Source organism: Bufo bufo, chromosome 1 (genome assembly GCF_905171765.1).
Source record: "Bufo bufo chromosome 1, aBufBuf1.1, whole genome shotgun sequence".
Classification (NCBI taxonomy): domain Eukaryota; kingdom Metazoa; phylum Chordata; class Amphibia; order Anura; family Bufonidae; genus Bufo; species Bufo bufo.
In genome coordinates, this window is record NC_053389.1 from 653045276 (window position 1) to 653072739 (window position 27464).

A 27464-nucleotide genomic window follows, 5' to 3' on the forward strand; every position below is an offset into this window, starting at 1 on the left:
GCATGTGTTAAATAAGGATTTCCTTGCAGATTTTTTTGCAGATTGGCTCCACACATTTGCAGATCAATTTATGCACCAGAAATTTCTGCAACGTGTAGATGTGATTTTTAAAATCTTAGCTAGTATCATACAGCTGTGGATTTTGCAACATACAAATCAGTGTGGCAAATCCTCACGTAATATACAACATGTGCATGTGCCCTTAGGAAATCTGTTAGGGCTTGTTCACACGAACGTGTGAAGCCCGTGCCCGTGTTGTGGACCACAAATTGCGGTCCGCAATGCACTGGCACCGTCCATGGGGCAGGCGCATGGGGATCACAGACCCATTCACTTGAGAGCAAGTTCTATCTTTTTGCGGTGCGGAAGCACGGAACTGAACACCAGAAAGCACTCTGTAGTGCTTCCGTAGTGTTCCGTTCCGTTCTTCCGTTTCGCATCTCTGGATTTGCGGACCCATTGATATGAATGGGTTCGCATCCGTGATGAGGAATGGCCACGGAACGGTGCCCGTGTATTGCGGATCCGCAAATGCCCTTAGGCTGAGTTCACAGTTCAGTTATTTGAAAGTTATTTCCATCGGCTCTAAACACAGAACAGGTGCAGATCTTTCCCTTATACCTTATCTTTGTGTAGCCTCACTACTGGTTTTGACTCACAATCACTGATGGAAATCACTGATCGAATAACAGAAGTGTGAACTCAGCCTTAGGGCTCATACACATGACCGTATCCATTTTGCAGTCCACAAAAAATACGGATGACATCCGTGTGCATTCCAGGTTTTGTGGAACAGAACAGCTGGCCCCTAATAGAACAGTCCTATCCTTCTCCGTAATGCGGACAATAATAGGACATGTTCTATTTTCTTGCAGAACAGACATACGGACATACGGAAATGGAATGCACACAGAGTAATTTCCGTTTTTTTGTGTGGACCCATTGAAATGAATAGTTCCGCATACGGTCCGCAAAAAAACGGAACGGACATGGAAAGAAAATACATTCGTGTGCATGAGCCCTTACCAGCAGAGTTCACACTTAAGTTATTAATGAAAAATATTCTACATTTTTCAAACCAGCACCTGAGTCTGAATACTTTTGCAATTGCAAGTAAAATTGCAAAATGTAGTGTAGCTATGAAATGTATCTGTTTAGTGCCACCTGCTGTTTGCTCTTTACCTTATTTCTCTGTTCACCTCAGTGAGGTGGTCGCACATGCTCAGTTTCCTCCTTCAACTGACACTAGCCGGATCTTCTGATAGAAGATGTTACAGTTACAAGGAGAGAGCTGCAGAAAAAAGGACAATCCTCTGAGAAAGGAAACGCCCCTGAGCTGCTGCAGAAAGAAGGCACCTCTAATCAAAGACACGACCCCCTGAGCTGCTAGTTATAGATAAAAACTAGAAGAGCAACTGGAGCAATGAATGGTGGAGTTCTGGATCCATGTGAGGTGCAGGACTGGTTCTAGCTTAGTTAGAAAGATACTGCCATGTACTACATAACATCTGATTTTCATTTGTTACCATAATACCAAATGGCATAACTGGGAGCAGCTATTGTCAAATAATAATACTGAGTAAATGGGAGAGCTTCAAATCCACATTGAGTAATTGCACTAAAAAATTTATTCCTTTAGGTAACAAGTATAAACGGCTAAAATTAACACCCCCCTGCCCCCCCCCCCCCCCCAAGGCTTACAGCTATTGTAAAAAGAGCAATAAAAGACAAAAAAAGGGCATTTAAAAAATACAAATCGGAGGGGTCAGCTGGAGCGTTTGAAGATTACAAGGGGCTTAATAAAATCTGTAAAAAGGAGATAAAATTTGCAAAAATACAAAACGAACAGCAGGTAGCAAAAGAGAGCAAAACAAATCCCCAAAAAATTATTTAAATATATAAATGCTAAAAAACCTAGGTCCTAGCAGGTAGGTCCACTAAATAATGGTAAAGGGGGGTAGTCACTGAACATAGGGAAAAGGCAGAGTTACTAAATAGGTTTTTTAGCTCTGTATATACAAAAGAAGAGAAAGGAGCAGATATCTGTGGTGCCGGGGCTGTTAGTACATCCAGTAATATACTCAATTGGCTGACTGTAGATATGGTCCAAGATAAGTTAAATAAGGTAAACGTGAACAAGGCTCCGGGTCCAAGAGTGCTTAAAGAACTCAGTTCAGTCATTGCTGTGCCCCTGTTTATAATTTTTAAAGATTCTCTAGGTACTGGTACAGTGTCAAGTGATTGGTGCAAGGCAGATGTGGTGCCCATATTCAAAAAAAGGATCAAGGTCCTTCACAGGTAATTATAGACCAGTTAGTTTAAATTCTGTTGTGGGAAAAATGTTTGAAGGACTCTTAAGGGACTATATACAGGAGTATGTGACTTTAAATAATATTATAAGTGAAACCAACATGGGTTTACCAAGGACAGAAGTTGTCAGACTAACCTGATTTGTTTTTATGAGGAGGTGAGTAGTAGCCTGGACAGAGGGGCAGCTATGGATGTAGTGTTTCTGGATTTTGCAAAGGCTTTTGATACTGTCCCTCATAGACATTTAGTAGGTAAAGTAAGGTCTATTGGCTTGGAAAGTATAGTTTGTAATTGGATTGAAAGGACCGTGTCCAGAGAGTTGTGGTCAATGACTCCTCTTCAGAATGGTCCTGGGTTATAAATGGTGTACCCCAAATTTATTTATTAATGATATCAAGGATGGGATTATTAGCACCAGTTCTATTTTTGCAGATGACACCAAGATATGTAGTACTGTACAGCCTATGGAAGATGTCCATATACAGTCCTGATCAAAAGTTTAATACCACTTGAAAAATGGCAAAAATTCATATTTTACATTGTTAGATCTTAACAAGGTTCCAAGTAGAGCTTCAACATACAACAAGAAGAAATGAGAGTGAGACAAAACATTTTTTGAGCATTCAATTAATTGAAAACGATTAAACTGAAACAGGCTGTTTTTCAGCTGATCCAAATTTTAGGACCACATGCCTTTAAAAGGCCAAATCTGTGCAAAGATGTGGATTCATTGTCATTTTCTGTCAGGTAGTCACACGTTGTGATGGCAAAGGCAAAAAAACTCTCCCTTTTTGAACGTGGTCGGGTTGTTGAACTGCATAAGCAGGGTCTCTCACAGCGCGCCATTGCTGCTGAGGTGGGACGCAGTAAGACTGTCATTTGGAATTTCTTAAATGATCCTGAGGGTTATGGAACAAAAAAGTCAAGTGAAAGACCACAAAAAATTTCATCAGCACTGAGCCGGAGGATCCAATTGGCTCTCCGTCAAGACACTGGACGATCCTCGACCCAAATTAAGGCCCTTACTGGTGCTGAATGCAGCCCCATAACCATCAGACGGCATCTGAGACTGAAGGGCTTCAAAAACAAAAAACGTCTTCAAAGACCTCGTCTCCTTGAACGCCACAGAACTGCTCGTTTGGACTTTGCAAGAGAGCACCAAACATGGGACATTCAAAGGTGGAAGAAAGTTTTATTCTCTGATGAGAAAAAATTTAACCTTGATGGTCCTGATGGTTTCCAACGTTACTGGCATGACAAGCAGATCCCACCTGAGATGTTTTCTATGCGCCACAGTGGAGGGGGCGCCATAATGGTCTGGGGTGCTTTTTCCTTCAGTGGAACAATGGAGCTTCAGGAAGTGCAGGGGCGTCAAACGGCCGCTGGCTATGTCCAGATGTTGCAGAGAGCATTCCTCATGACTGAGGGCCCTCGTCTGTGTGGTAACGACTGGGTTTTTCAACAGGACAACGCTACAGTACACAATGCCCGCAGGACAAGGGACTTCTTCCAGGAGAATAACATCACTCTTTTGTCCCATCCTGCGTGTTCCCCTGATCTAAATCCAATTGAGAACCTTTGGGGATGGATGGCAAGGGAAGTTTACAAAAATGGACAACAGTTCCAGACAGTATATGGCCTTTGTGCGGCCGTCTTCACCACTTGGAGAAATGTTCCCACTCACCTCATGGAAACGCTTCCATCAAGCATGCCGAAACTAATTTTTGAAGTGATAAACAATAACGGCGGAGCTACTCATTACTGAGTTCATGTTTGGAAGTTGGATTTCTGTTTTGGGGGGGTTTATTATTTTTTTGGAGGTGTAGTCCTAAAACTTTTGATCAGCTGAAAAACAGCCTGTTTCAGTTTATTTGTTGTTTTCATTAAATTGAATGCTCAAAAAATGTGTTGTCTCACTCCCATTTCTTCTTGTTGCATGTTGAAGCTCTACGTGGAACCTTGTTAAGATCCAGCCATGCTAAATATGATTTTTTGCCATTTTTCAAGTGGTCTTAAACTTTTGATCAGGACTGTACTACAAGCTGACTTGGACACTCTGATTGATTGGGCATTAACTTGGCAAATGAGGTTCAATGTGGATAAATGTAAAGTTATGCATATTGGTAGTAATAATCTCCATGCTTCATATGTCCTAGGGGAAGTAACACTGGGAGAGTCACTTATAGAGATAGATTTGGGTGTCATTGTGGATGATAGATTAAATTACAGCATACAATGTCAATCAGCTGCTTCTAAGGCCACCAGGATATTGTCATGCATTAAACGAGGCATGGACTCGCGGGGCAGGGATGTAATATTACCACTTTACAAAGCTTTGGTGCGGCCTCATCTGGAATATGCAGTTTAGTTCTGGACACCAGTCCATAGAAAGGATGCACTGCAGCTGGAAAAAGTACAGAGGAGAGCGACTAAACTGATAAGGAGCATGGAGGGTCTTAGTTACGAAGAAAGATTAAAATAATTTAATGTATTTAGTCTTGAGAAGAGACGTCTAAGGGGGACATGATTAACCTATACAAATATATAAATGGGCCATACAAAAAATACGGTGAAAAACTGTTCCATGTAAAATGCGCTCAAAAGACAAGGGGGCACTGCCTCTGACTGGAGAAGAAAAAGTTCAGTCTCTGGAAGCGTCAAAGCTTCTTTACTGTAAGAACTGTGAATCTGTGGAATAGACTTCCTCAGGACGTGGTCACAGCAGGAACAGTGGACAGTTTTAAAAAGGGTTTAGATGATTTCTTAAAAGTAAACAACATTAATGCTTATGAAAACGTGTAGAAATCTGAGTCTCACTTCCTTCTGAGATTCGCATTCCCACCTATCTCTTGGTTGAACTTGATGGACTTATGTCTTTTTTCAACCGTATTAACTATGTAACTATGTAACCCCTTTACTGAGTGTGTAAGCATGTGGCTCCCAGCTGATCAGGCTGAGAACTACATTACTTTACATACAGGTTGTGCTGTAAATCAGTGCTCTGTGGCACCTTTGAGCGGGTTCTATATGCTTAATATTTTTTTAAAAAGCAGTTCTACAAAATATTTTTAGACTTCTAGGAAAAAACTACATAACAGCACTGCATGTAAAAACCAAAATTTCACAATTTTCATACACAGCATTAAGGCAGGAAATGTGGCAGATTCTCAGTGTCCTACAATCCACACAATATTCATTAGCATGGTGTAAATGACAGCTATGCGACACCTTGAATCCCTATTTCTATTAGTACAGCATACTACAATGTTACATTTGCCTGAGCTTTGTACTGTATAATATACTGGTGGTAAGAGATTCCCAGTAATGTAGTGCAAGACAGTAAAGGAGAACTGTGATGATGTAATGGTAATCTAATGTATCAGCTGACTTTTATGAAGAGGAAGCATGTCTGACTGCCAAAGCTTTATTCCCAGTTTAAAGAAGTAAAAAAGTGAGGTATCACATGATTTTTAGCTTGACAACCGCGTGGCCCATTTCATGGCATTTTTCAAAGATTTTCTTGTAGAGCGTTGTCAACCTCATTTTATAGGAGAAACGAAAGAGAAAAATCACAAATAACCCAAACAGTTATATAATACACTTTTACATAGTATAATATTTCATGCAACTGTATCACAACCACACACATTTTAGGGGCAATTATTTATCTAAACTGTGCAGGGGCGGACTGGCCATAGACCCTACATTTCCTGGTGGGCTGATGCCCAGGGGACCGCCGAACCCTCTTTAGGGCTGTTGGTCAGGTACATACAGATGTAGCAGATTTAACACACTAACTTGGTTGCTTAGTTATCACAACTAGTTAACACGTTATAACTGCGATTCTTAACCCGGCTAGATCCGTAGCAATCTGATGCTCTCGGCATTTAATTAATGCTAGGAGTATCTGGTACTTATGCACCTGATTGGCAGACCTCCTGCATTCAACTGTATTGCCATCCTCAGGACGGTAATAGAGTTGAATGCTGCAGCGGGGGTGGCAGTATTTTCTGCTGCACTGTGTATTTGGTTCTGCTGGGGCAGTTTTTTGTGCTGCACCATAGTATTGTTGGCCCCATTTATTTATGTTCGCCCTGCCTACTTATATTTACCCAGGGCCACTTCAAGTTCCCAGTCCCCAGAAACTATGCATTTTACTTCAATTGGCCATATGAACTAATTGCATCACACATGCTACTATAATATATTCATATTCTGTGGCCACTTTCAAAAAGGAGATACATGAAAAGTTATGGCTCCGGGAAGACAGGGAAGAAAAATGAAAATGCAAAGGGGTTAACTTTAAAAAATATTATTGTCTTTTCATGCAGTTAAGGAGAAAAACAAGTGAAATAAACTTAGTTGCAAACTGAGAAAGCAGTACTTGAAGAAACAAAACATGGAACTGGAGAGCCCACATCAGTTGATTATGATATAATAGTCACATGAACTCTTGGAAGGAAAGAGAATTCCTATAGCCTCTAATACAAAGGAGTCACATCTGTTGAAGCGAATAACAAAGTGAGGAGCTGAACACGCAGTCAGAATCTTCCAAGTTCACGAAGCATAAAGGCAGAGTCAACTTCTGGGTTTCTTTGCTGCCTCTTGTGTTTGACACAGGAGTTATAATCTTACGCTTTGATCTTGTAAACCTGGATGGATCAGATGATGTCACTGAAGAAGACGAAGGATTGTTTGGATGTGCACGTAAACACCATTAGTAAAACGCTGCAGAGATGAAGTCCCAGCTGTTGTTAGGGTAAATGGCTGTTTTCCTTGTAAATGGTGCGATCAGATTTCCTTTCTGTCAAAGTTTTCTCATTTTACAAAGTGTAAAATGATGGCTAAAGGGAACCTATAACGTTGTACATGCAGTGCAGAAGATGAGAGTTGTAGTGGCCCTGATGAGGTGTTGTGATGACACGGTGTCCTACCTCAGGCCATCTCTCAGTGCACGGAATAAGAGATGATGAAGGAACCAGGCAGAGATTGCAGAACAAAGAACGTCTTTCTTAACAGATAGTAGCACATCCAGTAGCAGTTCTTACAAAATGCGAATCTCTCCTCCCAGATAATGGGGTATGGTGGCTGGCAATGTGGCAAAAGATGATACTCAGAAGTTTGCTAGCTGACAAAGTCTCTCTCTGTATTATCGTTCCCTACAGCTTTAGGGCTCATTCACACGAGCTCGTCTGCCCCGTGCCCATATTGCAAACTGCAAACAACGGGTCCGTAGTATACTGGTACTGACCGTGTGCACTCCGTGTCATAGATACAGAACCATTGACTTGAATGAGTCCGTAATCTGCAATATACAGAGCGGTGCGGAGTGGAGACACAGATCGGAAGCCCTACGCACTACGAAGCGCTTCCGTGAGATTTTGGTCCTTGTCTCTGTAGCTCAAAAAAATAGAACATGTTCATAGAGCGTGTCTTGCAGATAGCGGACCCATTCAAGTTTGTACTCAGCCGGTACCCATGCATTGCAGCCTGCTATTTGCAGTCTGCAGCACGGGCATGGAGCACACGCTTGTGAGCTTTAGGCCTCTTTCACATGGGCGTTGCGGGAAAAGGTGCGGGTGCGTTGCGGGAACATTGTAATGCGTTTTGCACTCGCGTGAGAAAAATCGTGCATGTTTGGTAACCAAACCCGAACTTTTTCACAGAAGTTCGGGCTTGGGATCGGTGTTCTGTAGATTGGATTATTTTCCCTTATAACATGGTTATAAGGGAAAATAATAGCATTCTTAATACAGAATGCATAGTACAATAGGGGTGGAGGGGTTAAAAAAAAATAAAAAAAAATTTAACTCACCTTAATTTACTTGCTCGCGCAGCCGGCATCTCTTCTGTCCTCTTTTTTGCTGTGTGCAGGAAAAGGACCTGTGGTGACGTCACTCCGGTCATCACATGGTCCATCACATGATCCATCACCATGGTAAAAGATCATGTGACGGACCATGTGATGACCGGAGTGACGTCATCAAAGGTCCTTTTCCTGCTCACAGCAAAAAAGAAGACAGAAGAGAAGCCGGGCTGTGCGAGCAAGGGGATTAAGGTGAGTTTAATTCTTTATTTAATTTTTTTAACCCCTCCAGCCCTATTTTACTATGCATTCTGTATTAAGAATGCTATTATTTTCCCTTATAACCATGTTATAGGGGAAAATAATAATGATCGGGTCCCCATCCCGATCGTCACCTAGCAACCGTGCGTGAAAATCGCACCACATCCGCACTTGCTTGCGGATGCTTGCGATTTTCACGCAACCCCATTCATGTCTATGGGGCCTGCATTACATGAAAAACGCACAAAGAGGAGCATGCTGCGATTTTCACGCAACGCACAAGTGATGCGTGAAAATCACCGCTCGTGTGCACAGCCTCATAGAAATGAATGGGTCAGGATTCAGTGCGGGTGCAATGTGTTCAACTCACACATCGCATCCGCGCGGAATACTCGCCCGTGTGAAAGGGGCCTTACTCTTCTAGCTATGCCTGTGCTGAACTGTGGTGATGGTGTCTTGACGTGTTTCCCACCACCTTGCAGTGGAATCTTGATAGCTGGGTTTCTTAATCACTCTGCTTGATCAAATATGCTGTAGTTTACATATCTTCTGTGGCCCAAGACCCTGCAGTCTCTCTAGGGCAATTCTGTCCTCATAGATGAGCTGCCTCTGCGGTCCACATGGCCTGTAGGAGCGTGAGGTGGATTGCATGGTCCCTCACTTTCTACTTTCTAACAAACTCGGAGCAGCCTACTACTACCAAGAGGGGAGGAATGGAATGGTAAGTGCTAATCCTGTTGCAAAACACTGAACAAAGTGTATTCCATGTAGTGTAGCAAATTGTAGTACTCCTAGGTCTGAAGTACTACACATGCAGTCCTAACTGTGCAGGAAATAGAGCAGGAAGAGCTGAAAAGATTGATATATAATTTTGTGGGAAATGATTTAATAAAATATGTAATTTATACATTTACATCCCTGCTCTTTTTAGGCATCGGAGTCCAGTGGATGGTCTTATTCAGGAATAAGTTATTTCTTTATGGACAGTAATACAGGGAAGGCTGTCAATTTTATAAGTAGAACTGCCTCCTACTGGACCCCTAAGCCTAAAAAGAGCCTCATAGAAATGAATGGGTCAGGATTCAGTGCGGGTGCAATGTGTTCAACTCACACATCGCATCCGCGCGGAATACTCGCCCGTGTGAAAGGGGCCTTACTCTTCTAGCTATGCCTGTGCTGAACTGTGGTGATGGTGTCTTGACGTGTTTTCCACCACCTTGCAGTGGAATCTTGATAGCTGGGTTTCTTAATCACTCTGCTTGATCAAATATGCTGTAGTTTACATATCTTCTGTGGCCTAAGACCCTGCAGTCTCTCTAGGGCAATTCTGTCCTCATAGATGAGCTGCCTCTGCGGTCTACATGGCCTGTAGGAGCGTGAGGTGGATTGCATGGTCCCTCACTTTCTACTTTCTAACAAACTCGGAGCAGCCTACTACTACCAAGAGGGGAGGAATGGAATGGTAAGTGCTAATCCTGTTGCAAAACACTGAACAAAGTGTATTCCATGTAGTGTAGCCAATTGTAGTACTCCTAGGTCTGAAGTACTACACATGCAGTCCTAACTGTGCAGGAAATAGAGCAGGAAGAGCTGAAAAGATTGATATATAATTTTGTGGGAAATGATTTAATAAAATATGTAATTTATACATTTACATCCCTGCTCTTTTTAGGCATCGGAGTCCAGTGGATGGTCTTATTCAGGAATAAGTTATTTCTTTATGGACAGTAATACAGGGAAGGCTGTCAATTTTATAAGTAGAACTGCCTCCTACTGGACCCCTAAGCCTAAAAAGAGCCTCATAGAAATGAATAGGTCAGGATTCAGTGCGGGTGCAATGTGTTCAACTCACACATCGCATCCGCGCGGAATACTCGCCCGTGTGAAAGGGGCCTTACTCTTCTAGCTATGCCTGTGCTGAACTGTGGTGATGGTGTCTTGACGTGTTTCCCACCACCTTGCAGTGGAATCTTGATAGCTGGGTTTCTTAATCACTCTGCTTGATCAAATATGCTGTAGTTTACATATCTTCTGTGGCCTAAGACCCTGCAGTCTCTCTAGGGCAATTCTGTCCTCATAGATGAGCTGCCTCTGCGGTCCACATGGCCTGTAGGAGCGTGAGGTGGATTGCATGGTCCCTCACTTTCTACTTTCTAACAAACTCGGAGCAGCCTACTACTACCAAGAGGGGAGGAATGGAATGGTAAGTGCTAATCCTGTTGCAAAACACTGAACAAAGTGTATTCCATGTAGTGTAGCCAATTGTAGTACTCCTAGGTCTGAAGTACTACACATGCAGTCCTAACTGTGCAGGAAATAGAGCAGGAAGAGCTGAAAAGATTGATATATAATTTTGTGGGAAATGATTTAATAAAATATGTAATTTACATTTACATCCCTGCTCTTTTTAGGCATCGGAGTCCAGTGGATGGTCTTATTCAGGAATAAGTTATTTCTTTATGGACAGTAATACAGGGAAGGCTGTCAATTTTATAAGTAGAACTGCCTCCTACTGGACCCCTAAGCCTAAAAAGAGCAGAAATTTTAATGAATGATAAATTATAATCTTTTACCTCAAAACTATATATCAATCTGCTCAGCTCCTCCTGCTCTATAACATGAGAGTTCCTGTGAAAAAGAAAACAGTGTTAAATTACATTGCCATTATTCATCAATGTATGGGCTCGTTCACACGAACATTTTGCTTTCCGTATACGGTCCGTATACGGAACCATTCATTTCAATGGGTCCGCAAAAAAAACGGAATGTACCGTGAGAATTCCGTTTCCGTATGTCCGCATTTCCGTTCCGCTACATTTTGAGTCTTGTCCTATTGTTGCCCGCAAATCACGTTCCGTGGCTCTATTCAAGTCAATGGGTCCGCAAAAAAAACTGAACATATACGGAAATGCATCCGTATGTTTTCCGTATCCGTTCTGTTTTTGCGGAACCATCTATTGAAAATGTTATGCCCAGCCCAATTTTTTCTATGTAATTACTGTATACTGTATATGCCATACAGAAAAACGGAAACACAACGGAAACAAAAAATGGAAAACTAGATCCGGAAAAAACGGCCCGCAAAACACTGAAAAAGCCATACGGTCGTGTGAAAGAGGCCTCATTCAGAGTCTCTAATTATTCTCTAATTTTTACACAGCTCAAAATGGGTCTTAAAAATGTGCAGGCATTAGGTTTCCATTACCGCTGCAAAAACGTGCCTACAACCAACATGACAAAATGCTTCCCTTCTACAGAGGTTTAGGGTTTAATACCTAAAATCTATGGTGCTCAAGTGTTCTTCTGAGTTAATACTTTAAAAGAGTTATCTGGGAATTTCATATTGATGACCTATCCCCAGGATTCCTGGATAACCCCTTTAAACTCCTTTTGGTCTAGAGTGGCTTAGAGGAGGTTAATACCTAATAATCCTGCTGTTTTAGAATGCTAAACACTATCTGCTATTGTTCAGGATAGTAAAGTGTTAACCTGTTCCTATAATTTAAATTAATTTAATCTAAAGAGAATAAATATTCTGTGCTTCATTTGCATTCATTGTTTCCGTTTTTTCCACACGGGTACAATCAGTTTTGATGTGTTTTTTACACGCGTGGAAAAAAAACTGAAGATTTACAAACAACATCTCCTACCAGCCATCAGTGAAAGACGCATTGCACCCGGACTGCATCTGGATTACATTCGGATGCAATGCGTTTTTCACTGAAGCCCCATTCACTTCTATGGGGCCAGGGCTCCGTGAAAAACGCAGAATATAGAACATGCTGCGATTCTCACGCAACACAGAAATGATGCGTGAAAAACAACACTCATGTGCACAGACCCTTTGAAATGAATGGGTCAGGATTCAGTGCGGGTGCTATGCGTTCACATCATACATTGCACCCGCGCGGAAAACTCACTCATGTGAAAGGGGCCTAAGGGGGACTGACTGCATACAGATTTAGAAAACGGAAAGCCTGCTACATAAATACTGTAGCTCCCCACTGTCTAATATCATTAATTGTTTAACTTTGTGGCGGCGTGGCGGCTGCCTCTCTCAAAGGCATTGTGTTGGGAGATTCATCCTGCGCATAAGCCACAACCCTGGGAATGCCACCAAACCATCAAGGACTGTCACTAATGGGTGGGGCTTACATAAAACATGTGCATGCATGGAAGATTCTTGCTGTACTTCCAGGACACCCGTCCCTACTATGTACTTGATGTCACTGATGACACGCCCTACAATGCCGTGTCGGGACTGGATGTCAGCGGAAGTATAAGAATCAGTAAGCAGGGGCATTACGTGGCCAACCTTGAAAATGGGGAAACTGGAGACTTTCAAGATTGTGAGCAAAGTGCAAAGTCTTTTAGCAAGTGGAGAACAATCAGTGGTTCAACTTTAGTTCCAGAAAAATCCTTACATTTTCTGTGTTTGTCTTTATTAAAGGGGACCTGTCGGCTCTCCTGACATGTCAGTTTTAGTAACTACTTGCATCCACCTTGTAATAACGATCCTGGAGCATCTATTCTTATGGCTCTATGTTGTGCCATTCCTATATTATTCCTGTTAGAAGTTTACAAATAAATTGCCAGCAGTCTGCAGTAAGGGTACTGCTGGGTGTTACCAGTAGTAGTTGTCTCTGACTCTGTCCAATCAGTGCTGCTGGTGTCAGACTGTGCAGGGACACACCCCTAACTGGTAACACCTATCTGTACTTTTACTGCAGGGAGTTCCTGACAATTCATTCATAAACTTCTAGTAGACATAACAGAGGAATGGCACAACATAGAGCCATAAGAATAGATGCCTCAGAATTGTTATTACATGGGGGATACAAGTAGTTACTAAGACATACGTGTCAGGAGAGATGATAGGTCCTCTTTAAAGGCGTTTTATCACTATTACCATTTGTGGCCGCGGCCACGGTCAGTAAGGTGACAGGAGGGGGCTTGACAGTGGCTGGTGTGTGCCTGGAGCCACGGAACGTGGGCCTGCCTAAAAGAGGGCCAACCCTAGGGAGAGTAGGAAGAAAAGGGGGGGGCGAAGTGCGAGTCGGCGGGCGCGGTGCGGTGAGCTGGAACGAGGGGGTTTAAGAAGGGGGACCTGGCCCCTCCCACAATTACAGGCTGCATGCAGCCTTAACTATTTGTGGCCGCGGCCACGGTCAGTAAGGTGACAGGAGGGGGCTTGACAGTGGCTGGTGTGTGCCTGGAGCCACGGAACGTGGGCCTGCCTAAAAGAGGGCCAAAAAGACACCGGGTAGGAGAAGTGCTGCTGTTTAATGCATGGAACAGTGTTACAAAACCAAGGAAAGGAATACCTGCCGGGTTTCAGTCAGCGGATCCGGGATGTACCGGGAAAAACAGGCAGATCTCCACCTACCCATGTGACGGATGACGTGCGGAGGCGTCCCGTGCTTGGAAGCCGCTGAAGCCGCTCCGATGCGGAATGAATGTCCTGATATGGTTTTGGGGTCCACCCCCAACCCTGCGACCAGGGATCTGATGTGGGAGACAAACTGTGGCGTGGATAGGGGTTTCCCTTGGAATGGCAGCAACGGAGACTCTGGATCTGGAGATGGTGTGGAACCAAGGAGATGTTGGAGTACCACCACTGGACACCAGGCGTTCCCGGACTTGAAGAAGCGGATCAGTATGGGAGGACCGGTTTGGGACGTCTTGGTGGAAGGAAGGCTTAATACCAGATGATCCTGGCTCCAGGATAGCTGCTTCTTCTTCAGGAAGATCGTCTTCTGTGAAGAAACTGAAAATTCCCCTGGCCGAAGGAAGCCGTAGAAGCTTAGGTACATAGCGGCCTTGATGACCAGACTAATGGAAGGGCCAAAAGGATTGCCATCTAGGGATGCAGACAGCTGCCTAAACAGCTCGCCGGAGACCGGCCGACGGGACGGGCTGGAGTCTTTGCTGTTTTTCTCAATGCCCCTGAGCGTGGCCTTGACGGCTTGGGATGTGAATGTCGCGCACTTCTGGGTTCTGTAGGGCTAAGAAATGTTGCGCCCCGGCCAGGTACAAACGGATGGTGCTGGGTGCCAGTTTGAGGTTGACATGGCAATGGGCCATGAAAGCTATGATGTATGCGATGAAGGTCGTATCCTGTTGGGGATGGTCCCTGGAAAACTTTTGGAAGAGGTTCCAACCTGTGCCGTAGTTGCGAGCCGTGTTGGCCGAGAGGGACCGGTACATGAGGTCCTTGGCGGTTGCCAGCAGAGACCTCAATCCAACATCAGGTCGCTGAAGCCGGGAATCCGGGCCCCGGTCCGGTCTGCTTCTGGACAAACCTGAAAGAAGGTGTGAAAATTGAACCTCGATAAGGCATCGGCCGCCGTGTTGCTGGCACCTGGAATATGGGAACACGAAAAATGAAAGTTATGGGTCATGGCCAGCCAGACCAGTTTGCGCAACAGGGACATGACCCTGGCCGACTTAGCTCGGCCTTTGGAGATGATGTCCACCAGGTCCTGACTGTCAGATATAAACATGACGCTGGAATTAGCCCAGAGGTGACCCCAGACGGATGCGGCCGCCACGATGGGGTAACATTCCAGGAACGGTGATGAGCTGAGGGACTGAGGGTCGGAACTGACCTGAGGAGGCCATGGGCCAGCCAGCCACTGGGACCCGAAGATGGCCGCGAAACCCCGGGATGCCGCGGCATCAGCAAACACCCTGGTAGATGACTGGGACCAAGAGGGGACGAACAGGCTGACCCCGTTCCAAGATAACAGAAAGCTGTCCCACATGCGCAAGTCTGCCATGGCAGCCCTGTCCAAGTGGACAATGCTGCTGGGTTCGGAGGCTGTGGGAAGGAGCGAGAGCAGACGGGAAATAAAGGCCCTGCCCTGGGGCATGACCCTTAATGCAAAGTTCAGCCGACCCAGGATGGACTGTAGCTCGACCTTGGTCACCTGGGAAGAGGTGATGGCCCTGGCCACGACTTCCCGTATTTGGGACAGCTTTGCCTCTGGAAGCCTGGCTTCCATTCTGTCTGAGTCCAGGACAATACCCAGGAAGGTGATGGAAGTGACCGGCCCCGCGGTCTTCCCCTGCGAAATTGGGATGGAAAGGGCGGCAAAGATCTCCAGGAGGGAGAGCAGCCCGGATGGCCGACATAGCGGAGGTTCTATGAGGAGGAAGTCGTCCAGGTAATGGATGACCGCTGGGGCGCTGCCGTGGTGGATCAGGATCCAGTGTAGGGCCTGCGCCAATTGGTCGAATAACCACGGGCTGCTTTTAGAGCCGAAAGTCAACCTGTTGGCAAAATAGAACCTGCCCTCCCACCTGATACCATAGAACTGCCAAAGGTGAGGGGCGATGGGCAGCAGTTTGAAGGCGTCCGCTATGTCAGTTTTAGACAACCAGGCGCCTTTCCCGGCGCTAAGGATGAGGGCAATGGCTTCGTCTATGGATGCATAGGTCATGGAAAATTCTTCGGAAGGAATGAGCGAATTAATGCTTGGGATGACGGAATCATGGGGGGCGGAGAGATCATAAATCAAACGTTTTTTATTTGAATCTTTTTTGGACACTATGCCTATGGGGCTGATCCGCCAGCCAGAGAAAGGAACCTGGTTGAAGGGGCCCAGGAGGAACCCTTTCTCAACCTCCGAATTCAGAAGTTCCTGCACAGCGGTGGAATCTGACCTGGCTGACTGCAGATTGTCGCACTCCCATTTGGAATGGGGTAGTGCCACCAACCCTGTGTCAAAGCCGGAGCAGAGGCCAGTGATCAGGAAGTCCACGAACCCCGGCACCGGATGGTCCCGTAAAAGGAGGGCCAGGAGGTCGATGTCGCAGTCGGCCAGTCATAGGCGCTTGTACGCCTTCTTGGGACATGTGGACCTGGGGTGAGCCCTGAAGCAAATGGAGCAGATGTGCAGAGCCCTGCAACCGCTGAAGAGACAGGAACCAAAGTTAAAGTTATTGCAAACTTGGCTGTTGCCAAGGTAAATGTTATGTCCCCTGGACACTCTGTGTCTCTCAGGTGCCGCTGGCAATGCTGCCAGTATCTGCTCAGCAAGTTACACACACAGGCCGATGTACTACTTAACCAGAGCAAGGTTTATTACCCAGAACATTATGGCATTCTTACATGGAGGAGTCTTATTCCAAACAGCTTCTGTCCTTATCAGATGCAATCCCTTCTCAGCCTCATGTGTCTGCTTCCGGTTCCCCTCACACACTGTCTGACTTCCTGGTACAGCTCCTCCTCCCCCATCATGCATCAGGAGAAAGAGGGTAAAGGTCACAGTGATCTATCACAAACATCACACCTCCTTTCCTTCCCAAAAAAAAAAAAAAAACATAGCAAGAGAACAAAATGTTGAACACATAACATAACAAGGCAAGCGAGATCAGTTCAGCAAGTAGTATCTCCAACTCAGTTCTGTGATTTCCGCAGCACTTCATGAGCCCTTTGTCTCTGTTCCCTGACCTCCAATGTGTCCCGTAAGATTTCAGCACTTTGCCAGCGCGGCGTTTGACGTCTTTGACGGGTAGACTTACGCAGAGGCACAGCACCGGGAGGGATAGAGTCAGTCAAAGGTTCTGGAGATGTCAGTGGGCGTCCCACAGACAAATCAGTCTCTGTAACTCCAGGCACATGTCCGGGCTCCTCAGGAATATGGCCACCAACCGGTTCAGGGTTTGGTTGTAAACTTGTGGGATCATGCCAGACACCATGCCATATGTCACCAGCAGAGTTCAGAGTAGACTCTGGTGGGTGGTTAGAAAGAGGGGTCGGTTTTGTCACTAGTGGCCGGCAAATGCGTTTCCTCAATTGTGAAAGGTGTCGCCGAACACAAATGCCTTCCTCCAGGCGGACAAGGTACATTCTTCTGCCAAGAGTTCCATCAATAACGCCAGGAAGCCAAGGAGGCAAAGCTCTGTAATTCCGAGACCATACAAGATCACCGGCACGGAATCCCAGACGGCCCGGCGGAGGAGGCGTTGGTGACTGTTCCTGCGGACGAACTAAATCAAGTTTGGTGCGGAGATGCCTGCCAAACATAAGAAAAGCCGGTGACAGCCCAGTAGTAGCGTGTTTCGTGTTACGGTACATGATCAAGAATTCCAGCAGCTTCTCTTCTGACAGTCCAACCTGGTCCAGAGTGGACAGTAAGTGCTTCTTAAATGTCTGCACAAATCGTTCTGCCAGCCCATTTGAAGCTGGATGATAAGGAGCTGTTTTGTAGTGTTGGACGCCCAAGCCACTAAGGAAGGATTGAAACTCATGCGATGTAAATTGAGTTCCATTGTCGGAGACTATGGCTGTTGGCAAGCCATATTGAGCAAAGAGCTTCCTTAAGACTAGAATGGTAGCAGCTGAGGTAATAGAAGGCATTTGAAAAACCTCCGGCCATTTTGAATGCGCATCTACCACGATCAAATACATTTTACCCTGGATGGGGCCAGCAAAATCAAGATGGAGTCTGGACCACGGTTCTGTTGGCCATGGCCAAGGTTGCAGGGTTCCTCTCTTTTGGGGTCGCTGGGCTTGACAGCACCCAGGACATTGAGCAACATAATCTTCAATTGCTGTATCCATTTGTGGCCACCAAACATAGCTCCGGGCTCGCTGCTTCATGCGCACCACACCAGGATGGCCTTCATGCAGTATCCTTAGCATGGTTGATTGCAAGTACTGGGGTACAATCACTCTATTGCCCCATTGTAGGCAACCAGCATTAGTCACAAGCTCACATTTTCTGGCAAAGTACGGACGAAATTCACCTGAAACTCTCTCTGGCCATCCAGTCTGAACATAAGAGAATATCTGAGACAGGAAAGGATCTGTGGCTGTATGTCTGGCAATCAGGGAGGTGGACATGCAAGATTGTGGCCTGCGTACTTCCACTACACGTACCTCTCTTAGTGGGTGGTCATCTCTTAGTGGCAATCTGGAAAATGCATCTGCATTTCCATGGGTATCATGGGAGCGGTATCTGATAGAATAAGCATAAGCTCCTAAAAATAAAGCGTACCTTTGTAAGCGAGATGCGGTTGTTGTAGAAATTCCTTTCTGAGGGTTCAGTATTGACAACAGAGGTTTGTGGTCAGTGATAAGTGTGAACTCCCGACCATAGATGTACGCGTGAAATTTTTTTGTGGCCCATACAATGGCCAAAGCTTCCTTGTCAATCTGGGAGTAGTTTTGTTCTGCTGAGGTTAAAGACCTGGAGGCAAAAGAAATGGGGCGCTCCGTGCCATCCGGCATGACATGGGAAAGCACGGCACCTAGTCCATAAGGCGAGGCATCACAAGCCAGGATGACGGGTTTCTTTAAATCATAGTGGACCAGAACTCGAGAAGACAGAATGAGTTCTTTAGAAAGCCGAAAAGCTTCTTCACATTTGTCTGTCCATATCCATTTAGCTCTTGCATCCAGTAAGCGATGTAATGGGTAGAGCTGGTGTGCTAGGTTCGGCAAGAAACGGTGGTAGTAATTTAGGAGGCCAAGGTAGGACCTGAGCTGGGTGACATTCCGGGGGGTAGGGGCATGGGTAAGGGCTTTAACCTTTTCTTCAGTAGTGTGTAACCCATGTCGGTCCACCGTGTGGGCACAAAACTCCAGTTGAGACTTGAGAAATTCGCATTTTGAAAGATTGACACGCAAACCATACTTTTGGAGTCTCTCTAGCACAGCTTCAACATTCTTTCTGTGTTCTTCATCAGTGGGACCAGTGATGAGCATATCATCCAGTAGACATTGGGTGAAAGGTATTCCTGCCAGTACCTCATCCATGATCCGCTGCCAGATGGCTGGAGCTGGGGCTATGCCAAAAACCATGCGGTTATACTGGAATAATCCTTTATGAGTGTTAATGGTCAACAGATGGCGTGAATCTGGGTGTACTTGCAGTTGCAGGTAAGCTTGCTTTAAGTCTATTTTTGTAAACTTTTGCCCCCCAGCCAGTGAGCCAAATAAATCTTCAAGTCGAGGCAATGGGTATTGATCCACAAGAAGTTGGTTGTTCAGAGCTACCCTGAAATCACCACAAATCCTAATGTCTCCATTCTTTTTCTTGACAGGCACAATTGGTGATGCCCATTCACTTCTATCCACTTTCGTTATGATCTTTTCAGCCAATAGGTGGTCCAGCTCTGCTTCCACTTTTTTTCGCAAGGCAAAAGGTACTGATCTTGCCTTACAAAAACGAGGTGTAGCACCAGGCTTCAAGAGGAGGTGGGCCATCTTTCCTTTTACGGTGCCCAAAGAGTCCTCAAAAACCTCTTTAAAACGTGACTTCAGAGATTCCACCCAATGGTCTACTTTAGAAAGCAATGTACATTGGGCAATGGTAAAAGGAGGCATGCCCAGGGCTTTGATCCAGTCCCTTCCATACAGCGGAGGACCTCCATTCCTTACAACATAAAGGCGTAGACTTTGACTGCGGTTGCCTAATGTAACAAGGGGTTTTACATAACCCAAGGGCTGTAGTAGTTCCTTGCTGTAGGTTTGTAGTGTGAGCTTTGTAGGTTTTAGCGGCAGGGACAGACCCGATGCCTTTAAATCAGTCCATGAAATGACAGACACAGCTGCCCCTGTATCAACATCCATGGAGACAGGACAGCCATTGAGTGTGACATCCACTTTAATCGCAGGAGTACTCCCAGCTACTTGAAACAGTCCAACATGCTGGACACATGTCTCCTCATCAGAGCTAAAACCGTTATTGTCCATATCCACACGGAATGTCTGTTTACGTCTATCTTTTGTGGTAGTGTTCGGGGAGCGAGAGCTGCGGCAAACGCGCCCAATATGACCAGTCTTTCCACAGCGAAAACAAACGACATCCTTGAACTTGCAAGCAGGCGCACTGTGAGTAGTGTTACCACAACGGTAGCAAGTCGGGGTCCCAGAGACAGAAGAATTAGGGTGGCGAGGTTTAAGCTGAGTGGCAGGGGACGGCCGTCTCGAGCGTTGAGTGATAGCGGTGTGGAATATTTCCTCACACTGGCTTGCAGGAGTTGTAGGTGGTGCCTTCAGCAGGGTGGCGTCCCGTGTTGCCAACTCCATGACCGTAGCAAGGTCAGTGGCTTTCGTCAGAGTCAAGTCGGGTTCTGTGAGTAAACGTTTCTGTATGGCTGGGTCGCAGAGACCCATGACGAACATGTCACGGAGAGCCGTCTGTAGGTAGTCTCCAAACTGACAAGTGGCAGCTAGTTTACGTAAAGCAATGATATATGTCTTTATATCCTCCCCGGCCTGCTGCCTTCTACTGTAGAATTTAAACCGCTCTGCGATTTCTAACGGCTTCGGGTTGTAGTGTGTATGTAGCGTCTGAATTAACTCAGGCAGGGACTTAGAGGCTGGCTTGTCTGGAGAAACAAGGTCTCTGAGGGTTCCATATGCAGCTTGACCCAATGCAGTGAGAAAAACTGCAACTTTCTTTTCAACAGTCACATTATTTGCTTCCATATACTGTTCCAGCCTCTCCACCCAGGAGATCCATGACTCAGCTGCAGGATCAAATGGTTGAATAAACCCTATGAAGGCCATGTGTGCTAAAATCCACAATCCTCGTCGCCACTGTTATGTCCCCTGGACACTCTGTGTCTCTCAGGTGCCGCTGGCAATGCTGCCAGTATCTGCTCAGCAAGTTACACACACAGGCCGATGTACTACTTAACCAGAGCAAGGTTTATTACCCAGAACATTATGGCATTCTTACATGGAGGAGTCTTATTCCAAACAGCTTCTGTCCTTATCAGATGCAATCCCTTCTCAGCCTCATGTGTCTGCTTCCGGTTCCCCTCACACACTGTCTGACTTCCTGGTACAGCTCCTCCTCCCCCATCATGCATCAGGAGAAAGAGGGTAAAGGTCACAGTGATCTATCACAAACATCACAGTAAACAATGGGTCTACCCAACTTATCGGTGGTGGAGGGACTGCGGGGGACCCCGGATGGGCCTGGAATAGCCTTGTCTGGTTGGGCCGTGGCCGTTTGAGGACACCACTCAGTGGAGTGAAAAATCGACTGGCAGGTCGAACAAGCGGGGGCCCGGAGACCGGCGAAATGCTGGCAGAACAACTCCATGTCCAGCATGGCCCAGTTGACGGAGAACTGAAACTGGGCAAGCGCGGCGGCGGCCTTGGCTGAAAAGGAGCGGTGGTAGTCATAGAAAGCCGTGCCGCCGTACTTGTGCCCAAGTCCAGTAACCTTGTGTAGATACGTGTCCAGCTCCTCCCGGCGGGCCGGAAAGGCGGAGCAGAGCACGTCTCTAAACAGGCCGAAGGCCAAAACAAACTCGAGGACAGAGAGCTTGCGGTTGAGACGTCCATCCTTGGCCCGAAGGACCACCGAGACCTCCCCGCAGTCAAAGGTCTTGTTGTCTGCGGCATCGTGGGACGCAATCAGGATGGACGCGAGATTCACGTCCTTGCCCGCCAAGATGTCCCTCCTGATGTGGTCTGGCACCAAGTGCACAGGAGCCACCACCGAAGCAGCCGGGGACGTACCTGGAGCCGGAAGCTGAGATAGAGGGGGATCGGAGACGGGGACCACCGCCTGGGAAGACGCCGGTGTTCTGGACTCCAAGTCCACCACCCTGGTCCTGATGTCGGCAACGGACGAGATGAGCGAATCCAAGGAGGCCTGCAACAGCACCAGGGACTGCTGGATGGCTGGGGGTGGATCTTCCCTTTCAGGAGGGCTGGGCTCGGTCATCAATAGACGGTATAGCTCGGCCTTCCTGGCTGACGCTGGGTGTCTGATGCCTCTCTTGGCCAACTCCGCAATGAGCCTCGGCACAGTCCATCTTCGGAGGGCAACTGGGCCGCCTTGGCTGGAGACCGAAGTACCCGGGAGGGACAATGTGTCGTCGACGTCAGAGACCTGTGACATGGCTTCAACAATAGCAGAGACCTTGCAACACCTGGAATTAGAGACAACAATATGGCCGCTGGAGAGGTCATGGGGACGTGTACCCTGACTACGAAGGTCGTGGATGAACGTATAAGAGGACGTACCTGAGAGCGTGGAATCAACACCCTTGTCTTACCGTCTGAGGATGGACGGGAACGAACCGGCTGGCCCTGAGGACTGGAAAAGTTAGGAGTGACGTGAGAAAAATGCCGCGCGGGACTGGAAACCATCGCGGGTGCGCGCGGACACAGCGTAGTGTCGTCTAATGTGGAGACAGGGAGACGTGGATAAAACATGGACCAGGAAGAAGGGCACCAGGAGGCGGAGACTAGGGACTGCGGTAAGAAGGGGCCTGGAAGTACCGGGACGCGTGGCGAGGCTTGGTCCGAATGCACCGGCTGCCTACCGGGAAGGTGGCTGCACCTGTGGCTGAAGAGCCCAGGACCGACCCTGACGCTACCAGCCACCGTGGACGGAGAAGACACCTGAGCGCCTCAGGGCATCTGGCAGGGAAGACACCTGAACGTCTCGCCTGAGACGGACAGAGGAGACACCTGAACCCTTCAGGGTGCTGGGACAGAGAAGACACCTGAACGCCTCAGGCAAGGATGGACAGAGAAGACACCTGAACGCTTCAGGGTACCTGGACAGAGAAGACACCTGAACGCCTCAGGCAAGGATGGACAGAGAAGACACCTGAACGCTTCAGGGTACCTGGACAGAGAAGACGCCTGAACGCCTCAGGCAAGGATGGACAGAGAAGACACCTGAACGCTTCAGGGTACCTGGACGGAGAAGACACCTGAACGCCTTAGGCAAAAATGGACAGAGAAGACCCCTGAACGCTTCAGGGTACCTGGACAGAGAAGACACCTGAACGCCTCAGGCTAAGATGGACAGAGAGGACCCCTGAACGCTTCAGGGTACCTGGAAAGAGAAGACACCTGAACGCCTCAGGCCAAGATGGACAGAGAAAACACCTGAACGCTTCAGGGTACCTGGGCAGAGAAGACACCAGAACGCCTCAGGCTAAGCAGGACAGAGAAGACACCTGAACGTCTCAGGTTGAGAGAGAGAAAAACATCCCTGCGTGCCTCCTGGGAGGCAACCCGGGATGTCGGTAAGAGGAACTGCCAGGAGCAGCCCAAGATTACCTACCTGAACCCTCAAGTATGAGATTTCCCGCGAGCGGCCGACAGCGATTTTCTGCAGGACCTAACCTGACGTCAGGAAAGTCGAGACAAGGTACGACGGGGACCACGAACGCTACTGGCACCGGAAGTGACGTGAGTCACAGGAAGTGCGAGTCGGCGGGCGCGGTGCGGTGAGCTGGAACGAGGGGGTTTAAGAAGGGGGACCTGGCCCCTCCCACAATTACAGGCTGCATGCAGCCTTAACTATTTATCACATATTCACCGGATAGATGATAAATGTCTGATCACTAGGACCCCATATCTGGGACACTGCGATCGCTAGTATGACAACAATGAGGGGGATTCCGGGTTGATGCGGCCGTGCCGCAAAATATAGGACGTGTCTTATCTTTGGCCACATCTTGCGGATCACGGACTGCACAGACAGTCTGCATTGTGATGTGGGATACACATGGCTGGTTTCCGTGTTTTGCAGCTCCGTGGTTTTGATCCACAAAATGGTCAGGATCATGTGAATGGGGCCTCATGCTGTCCTATCTGAGGAACAGACACACTGACTATAGCCGGTTGTCACTTGCTGGTTAACGTGACATAGTTACCATCACACTTTATAGATGCAAGCAAGCCAAGTGCTAAGTCAGTGATGTGCACACACTGTGGAGTCCTCAAAATCCATGAGCTGCCGGCCCCCCTGCCTCTCTATGTACTGTAAAAGGGAGAAAGCTGTCAATCAGCCACAGCGGGGGGGGGGGGGGGGGGCTGCCTCTCGTGAATATAAGGAATCCATGTTTGGCTTGCACTGTACCTAATAAAATTAGTTTTTGTTAATTAGTAAGTGATACATCACCACAATCAATAGGGGTATTTTAAGAAAAGTAACACATTTTGTTGTAAGTGCTGTTTTGCAACTTTTTAGCTTTTCCAGACAACCTTGCCACTGTTCAAAAAAGTGGACAGGGGGTGGGCGGGAGGAGGCAGGCCGCATGGGTTAGGGTGTGCATCTCTTAATAAATTGGTTGGATCTTTCTCCAGAGAGGGGTTTTACTAAGGCTGGCCAGTGTCTTTGTCAACACTTTATGCCTTCAGCCCTTAGGCTTATTGCACACGAACGTGTGCGCTCCGTGGCCGTATTGCAGACCGCATTTGCGGATCCGCAATACACGGGTGCCGTTCCGTGGGCATTCCGCATCACGGATGCGGACCCATTCACTTCAATGGGTCTGCAAATCCAGAGATGCGGAACGGAAGCACGGAACGGAACCCTACGGAAGCACTACTGAGTGCTTCCATGGGGTTTCGTCCCGTAACTTCCGTTCCGCAAAAATATAGAACATGTCCTATCTTTTTGTGGAACGGCCGGATCGGGGACCCATTAAAGTGAATGTTTAATGGGTCTGTGAACCGCTGCAGCTGCCCCACGGTGGGTGTTCGTGCAAGAGGCCTTAGTCCTCACCATCCTAGATGGACTTTACTACCCTGCAAAACAAGCAGTGTGAGTGGGGTTCAGATTAGCGGTGCGAAAGGGGCCCAGAGACATAACTTTGCCTGGGGCCCCAGAATTGCCCTGCTTACTGTAAACCTGGTAACATATTCCCTTTAAATCTTTCTGTCAATGGGAACTGAAGGAATAACATCCCGTTCTCAAATGCATTCCACTGGCTTAAAATAAAAACAGATTTTCTAGTTCCGTTGGTTTTATCACAAGATCCTTGACACAATAAATCCACATTCCTTCAGCTGTTTTTCCATACAAGGCAACATTTCTGAATAGAGAATTAGAGAACCTGGTATATAAAGTGCATGTATAACAGTGCGTGTCCTGTGACAAATACACAATCATTTACAGGCTTTGTTCCTCTGTCTCCAGAGCTTTTATCTGGGGGAAGAACTACTACACCTATTAGGAGGCCTTCACATGAGGCAGATTTTGTTACAGAAATTTCTGCAACTGATTATTGGTTTCCATTCATCATAATAGGACTTGCAGAAATCCATGTGCTTGCCCCCAACACAGCCCCATTCAGATGAACGGAACTGATTTTAAGTTGCAGAAAAGTCTGTCGTATGTGAAGGCGTCTTGATATTCCCTGGTGAAGAGCTGTCAGTAGGACTGAAAAGCACTTGTCACAAGGGCCCCTCCACTCTCTGAGCCATTCACTCATCAGCAAATGGATTTATTTATTTTATTATTAGTCATTACAAATGTTTTAATACAAAATATTATAGTATAAGCCCTTGATCCCTCCCACCTCCTAGGACTCTTAAAGGGAACCTGTCACCAGTTTTATGGTGTCCTAACTAAGGGCAACATAAATAAGTGATTGATTCTCTTAGCACAATGCTGGGTCACTTTCTTTAATTGACCCAGTCAATCTGCCAACATCTTGTATTGAAAAGCTCCAGCTGATAATGATGAGTCATGAATATTCATGAGCTCCTGACTCTCCCCGCCTACCTGCTGCTGATTGACAGTTATTTTCCATATCAATCAGCAGCAGGTGGGCAGGGGAGTGGCTATAGCTCTGAATTAAATATACGCTGGACTCAATGACATCACGCCGGACTCGAATCAGCTCATTAGCATGCGGCATCTTTGTGTGTATATTATGAGATAACCATCTGTCACACCAGTAAGTGAATACATCTAAGGCACTTTTTAGTAGTTAATGATTGTATATAATTAGTTAGATTATAATCAAATATCCACATGACAGGTTCCCTTTATCTTTCAATATATCTTTATTGAGAATTTTTTCATAAATCCAAAGAATACAGTGATCAAAGGAATCGTACATATCACCCGTACAACGGGTTATATTACATTACTATGCGTTGTTCGCATGTACCATGTGGTATCATGTACTCCAGAGATTGTATCTGTATATCAGGTTGGTATAACATCAGTACAATCCAATAACCATGTCTTACAAAATAAACATGAAAAATGAACAGAGAAACGAGAAAAGAACTAAAGACAAGGTAAGGCAAGTAGGCAGACTCTTTGTAAAAGACCAAGGCTTCCGAGTGTACATCACAAGCACTAGTTAATACAAGCATATTATCAACTATGTGAACACCTTTTGTATTCAAAGGTTATTAGTGACATTCTATTGATCATTGGAATTAACACTCCACTGAGCCCACTCTCTTTCAAATTTGCATACCGCAAAGTTTTTGTGTGCTAACATTTTTTCAAAAGACCTAGTAGTGTCTACTGAATTGATGATTTCCTGTATGGTCGGAATTGTTGAACTTTTCCAGTTCCTAGTTATAGCCAACTTTGTGGCTAGGAATAGGTGCATAGCAATGGTCCTAAGATTATATGGGATCTCCGTAATATTAACAAAGAGTAAGGCCAAAGCCGGGTCACTGTTTAGCTCACGGCCCGTTAGCTTTGCAACAAGTTGAAAAATACTAGACCATAAATCTTTTAGCAGAGGGCAGCTCCATAGAATGTGTATAAGGGACCCTCTGCCCCCACATCCCCTCCAGCACAGTGGCTCCAAGCCAGGATAAATGCAACTCAGCTTCAGAGGGGTAAAGTACCATCTAAGTAAAGTTTTTGAGTATGCTTCAAGGTGAGATACACACTTCAGTCGTTTAGTTGCATATGTGATAGCTATAGACCACTGTGCTGGGGGGATATCGCGGCCCAGATCTTGCTCCCATGAGATAATGGGGGTTGTTTTTATAAAGGAGTTTTTGTTGCCTAAGAAAGTATATAGAGGGCGGACTCCCTTCCACTTGGATTGAGTCAAATTCCATTGGCTCAGGAGTTCCGCATGTGAATGAACCATTAGCATAGGATTAGAGGCTATAAGGTGGCGAACTCTTAAATACTTATAAAAGTCGTTTTTATGTAATTTGAACCGTTTTTGCAGATTCTCAAAGGAATCAAGATCCTTTATGTTGAGCAAATCAGCAACCGTTTCCACTCCTTTCTTTTTCCATCCCTCTAGAGATAGGTCAGGAATAAGGTATTGCAACGCCTCTAATGGAGTGATTTTTGCTATGGAAACGGTCGTTCCACGATCGCCTCCA

General features: G+C 46.4%; 1 protein-coding gene across 1 annotated transcript; it reads right to left on the bottom strand.

Moving 5' to 3' along the window:
- Positions 1 to 14613: 14613 nt before the first annotated feature.
- On the bottom strand, positions 14614 to 19692 carry LOC120986421 (uncharacterized protein K02A2.6-like). Its single transcript, XM_040414986.1, has 3 exons — positions 16833 to 19692; positions 15405 to 15597; positions 14614 to 14738 (listed from the first exon to the last, which is right to left on the bottom strand). Exons 1-3 carry the CDS (start codon positions 19590 to 19592, stop codon positions 14614 to 14616), a joined length of 3078 nt encoding a protein of 1025 aa, XP_040270920.1. The 5' UTR covers positions 19593 to 19692.
- Between the last annotated feature and the right edge of the window lie 7772 nt (positions 19693 to 27464).